Source organism: Clinocottus analis, unplaced genomic scaffold, assembly GCF_023055335.1.
Source record: "Clinocottus analis isolate CAN_PGR_092001 unplaced genomic scaffold, fCliAna1.0.p SCAF_7, whole genome shotgun sequence".
Taxonomy (NCBI): Eukaryota; Metazoa; Chordata; class Actinopteri; order Perciformes; family Cottidae; genus Clinocottus; species Clinocottus analis.
Genome location: NW_027176229.1, coordinates 19,250,934 through 19,265,482, shown reverse-complemented (window position 1 = coordinate 19,265,482; position 14,549 = coordinate 19,250,934). Strand labels below are relative to the sequence as shown.

Genomic DNA, 14,549 nt, shown 5'->3' with positions numbered 1-14,549 from the left:
CTTATCAAGGGGGAGCGAGACACAGAGAGAAGTAGGGAATCTGTGATGTCGGACAGTGTGCGTTTCATCTGGCGCGCGTGCACGTGGCCTGCGTGTGCGCTCGCGTCGCCCGCGTTCCCGCGGTCAGCACCTGTGTGTCCGCGTGCCCATGTGACGATGTTCGGAATAGTCCCGCCCGCGTGTTGAAAGCCTGTTGAGTATTGCGACTCTGACAAGCCTCCCCGTCCACCCGGGAGCTGTTGTCACATGCTGGCTGCTTCTGTCGGAGCCGAGCAGAAGCCCGTGACTCCACAGGGAACTGGCGGATAGCTGCCGATGGTCGCGGCTCTCCGCAGCGCAGACCGCCCCCTGCTGGCGGCGGAGAGCAGTGCAGCGATGTATCCGTTGGAGTGATTTAGATTTGTATCTTGATGGCGGAGGAAGTGTCTGAAAGTGATTCTACACGAGAGTAAATGACCGTAATCACGTTTGAAAGGTCATAAATATTCATGCTAAGTTGACTGTTGCACCTGCAGCTCCTATGACGTCGTGTCTGCAAACACAGCTGTATTTTCCCCCCAAACAATACACACACACACACACACACACACACACACACACACACACACACACACACACACACACACACACACACACACACACATATATATATATATGCTCTACTAATTCTGTTCAATGCATTTTCTGCGTTATGGTTGTTTATTTCACATGTATTTCTCAAGATAGAAGGCGAACCTATGATTGTGGTACTCTGCTCCCTCCTAGTGGTGGAAATGAGCTAAAACCCAGGTTTGGAGACAGGACGAGGGTGCTGGTGATCTTAGGTTGTTTTTATTCAATTTTATTATGTGAAATTTGACCCTCTAGTCAAAATCATGGGGTGACTCAATTTGTTCTTGATTTGATCCGTATTTTCAAATATTCTGTTTAATATACTGTTTATCCCTCACACTCGTTCTCTTATTGACGAGAAAGTTTGTGACCTGGTAACCATCTTAAAAACAGTCAAGCCAAAATCAAGCACCACACACCGACCGGAGCAGATGTTCTCATTTTTTCACTGTGAACTGAAATGAAAACATTTGAGGTGAGAAATAGGCAACACGGTAACGGAATCATGATTCATATTTGATCAGTGTCACCTCGTTAGACACTTTGATTTGAGCAGTGATTGACAGCTGCGGAAGAGACTACTCGGCATATTGGAATATTGCAAATGCTATCAGGAGCACAAACAGAAGGCAGAGAAACCTGACTATTTCACAGATTTAGTTTTCACGTACCATCATCAGGTTATAAGGATCAGTTTGAGTAAATATGGCATTTTTTTCTGAAGTTACCAAGCTTTAACACAACCAAATAAAGACCAATCTTGGGGATCACCAATACCATGAACACTTTTTTAATTGCTCCAGGTACTTACTCTTACTTTAATTTATTTGATCATTTGTACTGTACTCTAATGATCTTACTCCTCTTATCTATCACAAAGCTTTAGCCTGAAGTTGAATGGTGTCGTACATGGAACATGATTATGTTGCAGCACATCTACAAAACCACTAAGAAACATTTGATTTGTGACTAGTGATGGTTATCTGAAAAAGCAGATACATTAGTTTGCTCTACTCCTGCACTTTGCTCCGCCCTCTCCTGCGCCTCTCGCTCAATCTGCACCCCGCATCTCTCCATCTTTTCTCCCAGTTAAGTCACACCCGTGCTGAGCCTTCTTTCCTATCCTCTCACACTCCCCTTCCTCCTTCCTATCTTCATCAGGCTTGTCACTCTATTTTTTTCTTTCTCTCTCTCTCTCTTGCTCTGTCTCTCCCTTCACATCTGTCTTGACACAGGTGTGTCTGTGTGTGTGTGCGTGTGTGTGTGCGTGTGTTTGTGTGTGTGTGTGTGTGTGTGTGTGTGTGTGTGTGTGTGTGTGTGTGTGTGCGTGCATGTGTGCATGTGGTAGTGGTTAAGAGCCTCGCTAAAATGAGCTTGCCTGTGAACTCCGATTATCTATCTTTGGAGAAGATAGCCCGCTACCGCCATGCCTGCTCCAACGGCTCACCCTTCGCCACAAACAAGCCCATCGACATCAAACCTCGTGGCAGGAAAGGGTAGGATTGCTCTCTGGGACATAAACTGTTTATGGCAGGACAAAGGGGGGGTGGGGAGGGGGGCATTGAGGATTTGTTTTCTGTGTGCTTTGAAAAGTCAGATATTCAGTGATGGTACTTAATGCCAGCTTCTACTTGCTCTTTCTCTCTAGCTAATAGCCGACCACCGCCTGTATGTGAGAAGTTGAGATGCAGTAAATTAAAGCAGTGGTTCTCAAATGGGGGTACTAGTACCCCTGGGGTTACTTGAGATATAAAAAAAATATGTATTTGAAATTAGCAGAAATTCAAAAATCCTTTTAAAAATAGTTACGTTGGGGTACTTGGCTGAAAAGAAATTCCACACGTGGTACATCACTGAAAAAGGTTGAGAACCACTGAGTTAGAGGATGAAAGTCACAAGACAACTCAGGAAGGAAACGCCAGTTGAACTTAAAAAGTCTTTTTGCTCTTTGGGTGTAAACTGTGACTACTTAATGTCTCTGTTCATGTAGGTCGTACTAATAGATGAATCCACACAAAGTGTATGTGTGTGTGTGTGTGTGTGTGTGTGTGTGTGTGTGTGTGTGTGTGTTCTGTGTCTTATCAGAGCATTAGCCGATGAATAGCTCTACCTGGACAACACAGAACTAGAGCGGTGTTCACACCCGAGCGCTGTGTAAATGGTGGTTGCTTAGTGGCTGGCTGTTGTTAGAGCTTAATCAAAGCTGTTTACCCGGCCGAATCTATACTGTCGCCCTGAAGTGCGCGCGTTTGTGTCCATGTGCACGGTCGTGTGTAGCAGCTATTCTGCTTTTACGAAAACATGGGTCAGACAGAGCCGGGTGAATGAAAAATTAGCGCGTTTCATCCAGTCGTCATCTAAAGCATCAAGAGGACAAGTCCGTTCCCTAACCACAGCAGCGCAAGCCAATCATCAGAGCACTCTCTGTCCATTAAGGCTCTCACAGAAAAATGTTGAGACCTCGCTACATCCATTTTCATACTGCATTTCCTTGACTAATACGCACTCAGCGACCCCAAAAAAAACAACTAAGATGAGCTATCATCTGACGCGCGAGTGTGTTCATAAACATAAAGTCCAATGTGTTTGTGCCTCTAGTATTTGAATATGAAGCAGCGGTAATGGCTGGTGGCGTTTGTAGACATATAGATATGGATGAAGCCTTGTCAATACTGCAGACCAGCCATCTGTGCTCACTGCCTGCTCCATAGTTAAATGCTATTTATACCAGCATTTACTGAGTGTGTTTATCTGCACCATATACTGAACATGGTTCATGGGAGAGGTCTTTTCTTTTTTCTTTACTAAATCAATAATTTTTTCAATTACTATGGTCACTTAATCTATGCAACCGGTTTATGTGACACCAGTTGTACCACTAGGTGGCGATGATGCTCTGAATTGAACGGAATAGCTTTGAAAATAATTACTGTAAAGCTTAGAATAATGATACAATTAAATGGTGCCTATTTTATGGTTTTGATAAGGCACTTCCAGACCAACTTTAGCATACACATAATGTAATACCAGTTAGCTTCTGTGATGTATTGTTTTTATTGGGCTACTTTCATAACAGACAGGATCAGAAAATGAAGGGGAAATCATTACATAAGCAAAAAAGGTGGTAATGCACAGTATATAAATGTAATTTAGTAGTAAGAATTGGTAGTTCAGATTGGATTTAAGGTCTGCAGGTCAATTCAAGACCAAGGGCCTTAAAATGATTGAATGATTCATTATTTTTGTTTGTGTCTTACACCTCTGCTTCCTGGGGAGGGCAGTAGTGTAAACTCAAAAGTAAATCCTCATTACGTGCCATGTCTATGTATGAACTAGTGGGTTCCATTGTTTCTTACAGGGGACTGTAGAGAGAGGAGAACGCAAAGGGATGCCCTGCTGATTAAGACCTAGTTTCCTGATGGCTTCTATCTAAGTTGATCAGTCCTTAGAGTAAAATAATGTGGCCTACATGTGTTCAGAGCTCACATGGGATGAAGGATGTTTGCCTAAGTATTGTCGTCATGCTGTCTATTTTTTTGGATGGGGATTCATGTGGTACGAGGCAGAGGAAAGTGTTTTCTAAAGGAAACTGTTCTCTTTTGTTGTTCTTTCCCCGACCGCATGGAATGTGCAGACCGTGGTAATAGGATTAGTTTCACTACTTTGACCAAGCTATAAACTCCATCATTCGGCCATGCTACACTGAAAGCATTAGTTGTGCCTGTTCAGCTCACTTCAAATGCACCACACATGTGTGGAGTGTCGAACAGAAAGTATCAACATCAAGCCTGACAGCAAGAAATTAGCCGCACTGTCCCAAGAGATGTCAACCAGGAGTGAAAAGGTTCAGAAATGTCTCTCCATTACTGTTCCTTCCGTTTCTGGCATGGAATTTAAAACCGATGGTCACATGGTGACTTGGAGGGAAGCTACCATTTAAACTGAATACACAGTTCTACTGCAGTCGGATTCCTCATGCAGTTTTAGATTAGCAGTGCAGGTTTAATAGTCACTGTGCACATCAAAATAGTGATTTGTTCATTTGTAACATTGGTATTCGCCAGGAGGAGCACAGTGTGGCTCGTGGCCATGTGTCTGCCCTCACGTCGGTTGTGCATTTTCCTGCATGTGAGCCCATACGCATGTGTGTACACGCGTAGTTATCATACGTCATCCGCGTCACTCCTTCCTCCCTTCTCGCTCCTTTCTTCCCCGACATAAAAGCGCATCTACGTAATATACTCTGAAGCATCAGCGGCCGTGGAGTGGATGACCCCAGTATTATCAGTCCATGGGTGCAATGAGCAATTTATTCTTCCCTCGTAAGAGCTGGAGATGGATGCATTTTCTTTTTTTTATTTATTTTCTTGAACAAAAGAGAAGCATCCTCCGACTAATGTCTATCTCTTGTTACTCATGCCTACGGCCAGTTGCAGTATTGATGACATGTAAATATTCCTATTGCTTTCAAGATGAGAGGGCTTGCATAATTTGTATGCTGATGCCTCAGTGTTTTCTGGGGGACAGGTGTTGTGTTCTGTCCGTGCATTTCGCTCTCGGTTTGGAGTATTTACTTCCCGGAGCAACTAGGGATGCAGCAGTTGTTGTGTCCTACTTTTTTTAAACTGTGTTGGCTAATCTGGTGAATGGAAAACAGCAACAGAGAGAACTACAACAACAGAAAAATAGTTGCGCGAGAGCGGGATATGGAGATGCCGGATAATGCCTCGAAGCGAAACAATACTGCTGTGTCTTACTTTTACTTACTAGTTTCTTTTGATGTGTTTTGCTTTTATTGGTTAATTCATGGCCTCCAACATACTACGAGCTACACGCATGAAACACAGGAGGAAGTGGCTTGCTTGGCTTTACTCATTCATGTGCGGTTGACATGTCAGACATCTGACACACTTGTCTGCCCCGTGGAGCGCTAACGCTGGCTCCTTTGCCCACAGCTCTGACGGCAGACCGTGCCTTTTGCAAAGATAGACATCTTAATATCTTATAGCCAGTAATGCAATGACAATTCTTTTTTAATTAAACAAAATAGTGACATCAATACCAAAATAACCTACTCCGTCACAAGTACAAGTTACGAGCAGTCAAATAAATCCTTTGTGACACATTTCAGCATGACAGCTTCTGTTTATCTACATATAGAGGAATTAGAATCTAAAATGATATACTTCGAAACGTGTAAAACTCTTGAAGCAAGTTGAAAAACATGCTGCCATGCAGATCAGTCAGTTGGCAAGTCTATTCATTAATCATTACACGACATCATTAACGAACATGCGTCACTATTTAAATGGCTTGCAACGATTGTTAGTACATTTATTAATGAACTAATTAAATTTGTCCACATTTAATTTCACATATTTTCACTCCTACACATGTTCTCAGTCTTAATTACAGTATGCTACTGTGTCCAAATACAAAAAAACATGAGCTTTTCAGTAAATCTTTGTTTAAAAAAAATTGCTTCTCTTATTAGAGAGAAGAAAGTCAACCGACACTATCTTAGTACAATCTCTCCCGATCTATGACATGCTGCAGCTGTTGCTTTTAGGTTACTTTGGCTGTCGTGTGATTGACACTTGAGACAATTGTTGGTATTGCTGGGGGGATGCAGGTCCCGCCTTTCAAGGAATTACTACTACCAAAACAACCACTCCCACTTCAGACATACCTTAGGTGCAGCTCGGGGAAGCAGAGAGGCAGCAGGAGAGTCATGTAACTCAAAGACAGGGACACAGTCGTAAAAAAAAGAAAGAAAAAGAAGAGTGACAGGGTAAGAAGAGAGGGCGAAAAAAGTCTGCGAGAGGAAGAGGAGATCTTATTTCCAAGAGTCAGGGGGAAAAAACAACAACTCAGGGACTTAATAGAGAGAAAAAAGTGGAACAGAGTGTGTGCATGGCTGGTTTAGCAAAGAGGAAGATTGCAAGCTGAACTGGCAAGAAAGATAAGTGCAAGTGAGTGACGGAGAGAGAGAGAGAGCGAGAGAGAAAGAGAGAGAGTGCGCCGGGTAAAGGAACCACCTACTGTCAAAACGATCCGAGCTTGAGGAGGAGCGACAGCAGCCGTGTGGATTCATCTCGGACGGAGGGATTGATCCGACTATACTCAGGTCTAGTCCCAAAGCAGCTTGGCGGACTCGGCCACTCCACCAAACTCACGCTGAGGGAAGAACCGCTCCCACTGGATCCCTTCTGACCAGTCAGGACTGTGGTCAGACCACAGCTGAGGTCTCCAGGTGGCCCCTTTTTAGGGGGGCGGGGAGAGCGTTTGTGGCTTTATGTGTGTGTCTGTTTGCAGATGTAATGTGGAAGGGAAAAGCCTGACCATGAGTATCATTCTTAAACCGCGGTCGCGCTCCACCAGCTCATTGAAGAACACCGAGGGAATATGGTAAATAGACGGGACAACTTTGTCCTCCTGGCAACATTTCCATGTTAATCCTGATTGTTGTGTGTGCGTGCCTTTTGCTCTATTGTTCTCCCTCCTTTTAAAATTCTTTGCTCCTGTTTGTTGCTGTGCTTTCTACGTTTGTGGACCCTTCGACTGTTGCCTGAATGTCGTCACTCGTCTTGTCAAGCGCTGCTCGGCCCCTTCTGTGGTTATCTGCAGAAACCTTCTGTGCCCTGTAGAGGTGTCAGCTACGGGGGGCTTGTGTGTCTGCTTTCTCTGTGCATGGCTTGTCTTGCGGTCAGATTGGACTTGTTGTGTCCCTAACTCCAGCATGCTTTTATCACACGGACTCAAAACCGACGTCTTACCCTCAGTGTGCTTCCATTAGAACTCTCCGTCTATTCAGTTAGCAAACTTAAAACGGCAAAGGAATGATTCACTGAGGAATGTGTTGTGTCACTTAAGACGTTCTCCTGTCTGCACATGGCCCAAGATAAATGCAGGATGCGGAGCCCAATGCCAGGGGCACAACTAGCCCTGGCCTCCCCCCTCTTGTCTCCCTCCCCCCTTCTGCCTCAGCTTGTCCTCGCCTGTCAGCACTCATTCCAAACTAAGAAAGTGCCCTGTAGCTTTAACATTGGAAGTTAATATTTGCAGTTTTACCATTGCGGCAGTCTGGGGCGGAGAGTGTAAATGGCTCAGAACAACCCTCGACAAATAGACGTTGTTGGTAGGGGGGATGAGGCTGCCCGGCAACATCATGTGTTTGAACCCTGTCGGACCTCCCTGCAGGGTTCACAGTGTTCTCACATTGTCAGTTTATTAATCTGCTCTGCAACCTCCCCAGCAGGAAATGATGCTTGTGTAAAATGAAGACATATTAATTAGGTCTTTGAGGGTGGTAGTTCTCTGTGCGGCGGAGATCACAGACAGTACCTTATGTGGTCCGAGGGTGTGAAATGTAATGAAGCGACACATTAACCTGATATTATTGTTGGAGCTGTCTGCAGAATGTAGCTCTTTCCCGTGTTAAGAGCTGAGAATCTGGTAATGTTGGGTTTGCATGAGCCATCATCTGAATAACTGACAAAAGCAGTACTCAGCTGGACAAAATATACCGCCTCCTCCATCTGTCCTGCCCTCCTCTCTTCTGTTATTTACTGTTGTATCAAGGCTTCTTTCACTAATTCTCCCCACCGCTTTGTCTTTCACAACTGTTATCACTCAGCTTACAAGATTTGTGCCCATTTGTATTATTTAAAAACCTGAGCTGTTTGTGTTAGACTGGCTGTGCTCGTGCCGTGTATGCATGTGTAATACAGGAAGAGGTGAGCGTTATCTCCCTAAGTGGCTTAATTCTCATCAAGATAGGTACATCAAACACACAAGTTAAGCATCTAGGGGATGTGTCTCCGCTGTGTCTCCGCTGTCTGTTTACAACAGTGTGTGCGTGTCTGTGCGCCCGCATGAGTGCTTGTGTGCTCGCGTATTTAAGACCGTGACGTAGTCCGGGTGTGTGACGTGGCCCCTGGCTTAAAAACTGTGTCCTAAGCGCAGGTTTGTGCGACAGACTCCACAGCACCCACCCGGGTTTAGCTTGATTTTGGCGAGAGGCGGAAGACAGGGACTTGGGAATGAACAGTTGTGTATCTCGTCCATCTGGAGCCACACTTATTTTAGCGCCTCCTACCCACTTCAAAAGCTGGAATGGTGTTATGGTGAGCCGAGATACAGCGTGGAGAAGTGGGGAACGTGTGAGTTTGAAATCAAGGGTTTGCATCTGGCCTTTGTCAGTCCGCAGTTAGGCATATCAGGCAGGCCATAAATGTTGAAGGTTATGTGTTATCTGGACTCTCATAGGGTTTGATAAACTTGCACATTATCCAACATATTTACCCAATTTGACCTTTCGTAATTCAGACCTGAGATTATGATGAATATGACTGAAAATGGGTCGATAGTTAAGTGGATGTCTCCGTATATAGAAGCTGAACTGGTTTACTTTGCCCTGAACCACGTGACCTGAGATTGTGCTGCTTTGCCATAGTGACCTCTTTGTAGGTCTCTCTCATGATTGACTGAGTTTCCTGAATGGCGCAGTGACAGCAAGCACGAAAGTAGTGTCACGACTAAAAGGGAAGAATTCACTGTACTTGTTCCAGACAGGGCAGGAAAAAAAACAGGCAAGAGAGAGAATGCAAGAGATGGAGCAAACCCTTCAGGATCATTTCTTTACAGACAAAATGATTTATCTGTTAAAAGACCAATTTTGCTCGCATTTAACGTCACGCATGTGCGTTTGCATGGCGGCTTCCGTTAATGTGTGACAGTGTCTGTATGAGAATGTACCACAAAAGCAAACTGCAAGCCTGACAGCCCTGTGGATGCTAGCCTCCTCATAATTTTTTGTCTTTGTAACCTTTTGTATCATATTTACTGGTGGTAACGTGGTGTTTGGCCCTGTTGACTTTCCATAAAAGATGGCGAGGACAGTGCTTAGAAGTAGAGCTTCATGAACACTAACATGTGGCCTCACAGAGCTGTTTTTTGGCGAAGACACCAATGAGACTGAATGACGGTGAATTTGCTGAGGCCTACATGTGCTGTCACATTAGGTTCACAATTGTATGTGTAAGCTTAGGCGGAGGAAAAAGATGTTCTCAAATATCCAAGACGCAGAACAGAATTGTTCTGTCTTTTGCGTGTCTCTTTACTCATTCTTAGTTAGGCACATTTCAACCACCATAGAGTTCATATACATGAACTTTAAGGCTGGATTACAGTCAAGTGATTCAGTGTAAATACATTGCAATTATTTGATATGGTACCTGAGTTTCAACTCTGGTTCCAATTTTTTTAATACCAAGCAACGTACTGACGTTTTTGTACCAAACCTTTTTTTTTTCTTAATTTCATGAAATATTTTAAAGTGTCATTGTTATCTGACAATAAGGGAAACAAGACATTCAATGCCAAAAAAACAACGCCGCATGTCTGAGTGTTATGCGTCATCTTTGCCAACTCTTTCGTCTTCGGTCTCCATATTCTTTTCCTCTGTAATGAGTCCCTGCTTTGCAGTTAGAACATGGTCAAGGTTGCCACTCATTTGTTCAGGATCACATATCGTCACTTTACATGCATGCAAGGAAACTCACTCCTCACAATCCTCATGAATACAGATATACACACACGTGCACACACACACACACATTCTCACAGTCTCTCCTTTTCCTTTCACCACTGTCTGCTCCCCTTTGTCCTCACAGCTTTCTGAAATCAATCTGGTGTCGTCTTCCCTTGTTTTCCTACTTTGACTTTTAATGTTTGTGTCACTAGTTTTAGTAAAAATTCGATACGTCTTTGCACTTTGGAAAGAGACAAAAATATCATGTTGGTATTACCCGTTCACCCTTTCTGGTCCACCGACTCTGAACAATCTTTGAAAAACTCAGCTGATAATTTATCAAAGACACTTGTCTCCTGACCTCTTTCTGCAGTACGTCTCCTCACAGCGATGTCACATCAATTCCTGTGGTGTTTATAATTACTCAAGTGACCCAAGGCTGAAAATGAATGAGTCATTGATCTCTGCCAATTGGAGTGTGCATGCGTGCGTGTGTGTGTGTGTGTGTGTCTGCGCTTGCGTGTGAAAGAGAGAGGGAGAGAGAGATGCAAAATGAGAGTGAAGATCGAGACAGAAGTGATGGAGAGCCAAAGTCAGAGAGAGAGCATTAAAGAGCCGTGTGGTCTCCTCTGGCATGTGTGTGACGCAGAACAGAAGACAAAGTATATGCCGGATAGAAGAGGTGGACATCATCAACGCAGTGTTTGTCAAGTTATTCTACTCATAAGTCGAGAACGAAAATGAATGAATAATTGATTAGACTAGATGATAAAAGTGTAGATGGAAGTATGTGATGGCTTTTTGATTCGGTTTTATACGATTTTGGGGTTGATACCATTTATTACGTAGATTTGGTGCAGTTTTTTACCGCTCAAGAAATGATAGAAATGAACAAAAAGTCCTCAAATTCCATATTAAGATACCAAGATCTGGAGGAACATAGAAAACCCCATGCCATGATTTGGTATTGAGAAAGTTTGACTATGAAAGCATATTTGCAATTCCAGTATTGTTTAGGGAACCCAATATGCAGAAATATTAAAATACAACATTTTATAAAGACAAAAATAACACATTCATACTGCATGCAAACAACTGTGTAAGAGCTGCCACCACAACCTGCATTGATTCTTCCTAGAACTGCATGATACTATCACAAAGTGAGGATTTTGGCGTTACAATAGCACTCACTTTCATTCACATATCCCAAGGTGAAAGGTCACGGGACCCCTCAGAAAATCTCCATGTCATTCAGCGCCAGGACCGCTCAACAGGTCCTCAGCTCAGCAGAAAGCTCTGTTCCACTGCCACTGAAAGGTGTTTTAGTAACAAACAATCCCTCTTTCTATTTCCCTCCCCCCGCAACCTAAACTAAAGCATGAAACTCTACTCCTGTGGGAAACAATGTCTCTACTGACTGTCTTCTCATGTGTTCATGGAGCTTCGCCTATTGTAGCTGAATTACTTTCCACAGTAAGCTGTTCCAGGGACTTTTCTTTTCATGTCGATAGATATGTGACAGATGTTGGGCTTTGACTTTTATTTATTTTTGCTCCTTCTTTTATTTATCCTCTTTCTCTGAGTTCACTTAATTGAAAAGTTAAAAAAAGAAACAGAAAAACAATAAGGGATGTGACTTGCGATCATCTTTTATTCTTAAACCCTCAACGCTGTGCTAATTGCAGGTGAAAATTAATAGTGATGGTAGCATTATCAAGATGATAGCTAAAATGTGTCCGCTATGTTAGCTGCGAATCTAAAGAGTAAATGTCAAAATACTACATATCTAGTATATCAGTGTGCATCGTCATTGATCATAGTAATGTGAAGTTTACTGCTACCCAGAGTGAAGAATGTATTTATTTTCTTCTTGTATTTATTTTTGCTCCTTCTTTTATTTATCCTCTTTCTCTGAGTTTACTTAATTGAAAAGTTAAAAAAAGAAACAGAAAAACAATAAGGGATGTGACTTTTGATGATGGGCAAGAACATTGGCTCTGATATTCAGCAGATGGGATGTCTCTTGCTGTTTGACAGAGATCTTTGTCGTCCATTCAGTATTTCCTTCCTTGCCAATTATATCTTAGTTCTGGATCACTCCCTTTTTGGGTAAACTGTGGTGTCTCTTTGTCTCGGCCTCTACGTAATCCTGGATTTACTTCCCATCTCAACAACAATCCCCCTGTGAGTTGTACTCGTGCTTTTTGTTGATTCTCACAACACAGCCATAGGGGTGTTGACTTTTCTTTTTTTTTCTTTCCCAAAAGCCTGCTCCAGAAGTTATTTGTGTTAAAAACGTCTTGTAATGTATTGGCCCTTTGTATGGTCATATTGTGTTAACTTCAAACACTTTGTGACTGCCGTCTGTAAAAAGTGCTATATAAATATATTTGACTTACTTACTGCTTTGTGTCAGAGCAGAGAAAAATGCCAGACATTTCCCACTATGATGTCAACGCTGGTGTAATACAGAGTAAACTAGTTGCGAATATCATTCCCAAAGAAGGTGTGTCTGTGGAGTCACCCTGTTTACACACACACACTCACACGTTGAGTGGACTTACGTGTCAAGGGTTTGTCTGAGAATCTGTGGAGGCTGTGACGTCAGTGTGATAATGAATCAGCTGTTAAACATATGCTGGGTGTTACATTTTGGCACTTCCACTATCTCTCTATCTGTGATATTTGTCTGTCTGCTACACAAACATGATGCACACACCCATCCACAGTTTATTCCACCGAACAGCTGGAGAACGGACTGCCCTGTGCCTGGAATAACAGCTTATATGTCACTTGTGGGTCTGTTGGTGTTTCACACCTGCAGCAAAGAAAACAGATGATTCGATGTGATAAGAGGGGGTGGATTGGATTGGTTTTGTCTGAGTACAGAGATGATACGAGGTGAGAGTGACATGCATCTGACCTAATACTATATATAGAAAAACAGAGACTCTGTGAGACTTTGTGTGCAAGATGAGACCAACTGGGGGAGAGTTGCTGGGAGTCCTTGTGTGTGTGTTTGTCTGAGAGCTAGTTAGAGACCGGGAAGAGGACAACACAATTGTCCTTCCCTCAGTCATCAGGCAGACAGCCAAACTATCCCATTCCACAACCAAAGCGCCCGCTCCCTTTGCTGCTGCGACTCGGAGACACCACACAGAGATCGCACAGCGGTTAGCCCTGGAAAATATGCTCGGCATGTCCTGTGTGTTGGTCAGATGTCTTGTTTCAGATGTGAGACGCATAATGACTTCTTCCTCTCAAAATGGGACCACACAAAATAATCAATAAGTGATAATGACTTACACCTCTTGGGTCATTGAATCCTCTGTTAAGGAAGGGAAAATACCCAAGATAGTAAACAGGACGGTGACTGATGGAAATGTACATTTTTGTTATTGTGTAAGGACAAGGAATGTTTCAGTAGTTTGATGTTTAAGTTCAGCCTGGGAACATGCAAACCCTGCAAACATACTCGAGTCGATGCATAAACATACCACTAACATGAGCTTACGGTTTTTGAATCTGTGTTGATATTATTGCTTTTCAACCGGGGAAGAATAAAGTATCCGCGCATCTATTGGATTAAATGTGTGGTTGTTTGCCTGGAGAGGGCGGTGATGGTGACGAAAGGGTGAATCGTCCCCGTGCGTATTCTGTGTCGCATTTGGGGGGAATCCCTCCTGACCTTAGCATCCACGCCAGATCGGCTTATGGGATTGCTGCATAGCCTCAGTGATGAGGCCGACATCCCTTGTGACAGGCATTAGTCATCACCTGGGCGAACGATCACCGAGGAGACTAAGGCGTGGTATCTCACTGGGAAATGATGTCACTGGGTTCTAAACACATTTTAACGGCGAGTTAGTCGCATTGTTAGAACAGAGGTTTTCCCTGTGGCCCTGTGCAGAGTTCAATCCAAGCACGTCGCTAGTGGTTTGATGTAGATGTCTTTAATATAACTGCTTTAGTTCTTACCGCAAGTGCTGATGATTCTTCTGCCAATCGCAGTCATCCAATAATTAGCCAGATCATGAGTGACTGACTAATTATGATTTGAAATGGTTAAGCATATGAGCAAATGTACGTCATCCAGCAGTGCGTGAGCAGTGTAGGGCTGTCAAGTCTACACGGTAGTCAATCAGTACAGCGTAGGCTCGTCATGTTGTGTTTTGAATGTCACAGCTTGTGACCATGGAGCCGATTATCGGCCACATAGGATGTGCATGTAAGAGCCTATGCTCCCGCGATGGAAAAACATATGCATGTGGGTAAGCTCTGAAGTCATCAAGACCTCTAAGGTGTAATTAATGTTCACATAAAGCCTGCGATTTTTTTTTTTTTAGACCTGGATAGTTGAGCCACATCATGCAGCCATAAGTACAGTGTGATCCTGATGAGAGTT

The 14,549-nt window shown here is 43.4% G+C and overlaps 1 protein-coding gene across 6 annotated transcripts in view; it reads left to right on the top strand.

Annotated features, from left to right (window-relative positions):
- The window catches only part of pde4d (phosphodiesterase 4D, cAMP-specific), a 151,203-nt gene that overhangs the window by 115,630 nt on the left and 21,024 nt on the right, over positions 1-14,549 (top strand). The window contains exon 1 of one of the 6 annotated variants that reach the window (XM_068566788.1): positions 6,318-7,020. The exons of the other annotated variants lie outside the window; for them this stretch is intronic. Coding sequence (XP_068422889.1) covers positions 6,908-7,020 — 113 coding nt within the window. The 5' untranslated portion in view covers positions 6,318-6,907. Of the gene's footprint in view, positions 1-6,317; positions 7,021-14,549 lie in introns of those variants that run through there. 6 annotated transcript variants of the gene reach the window in all.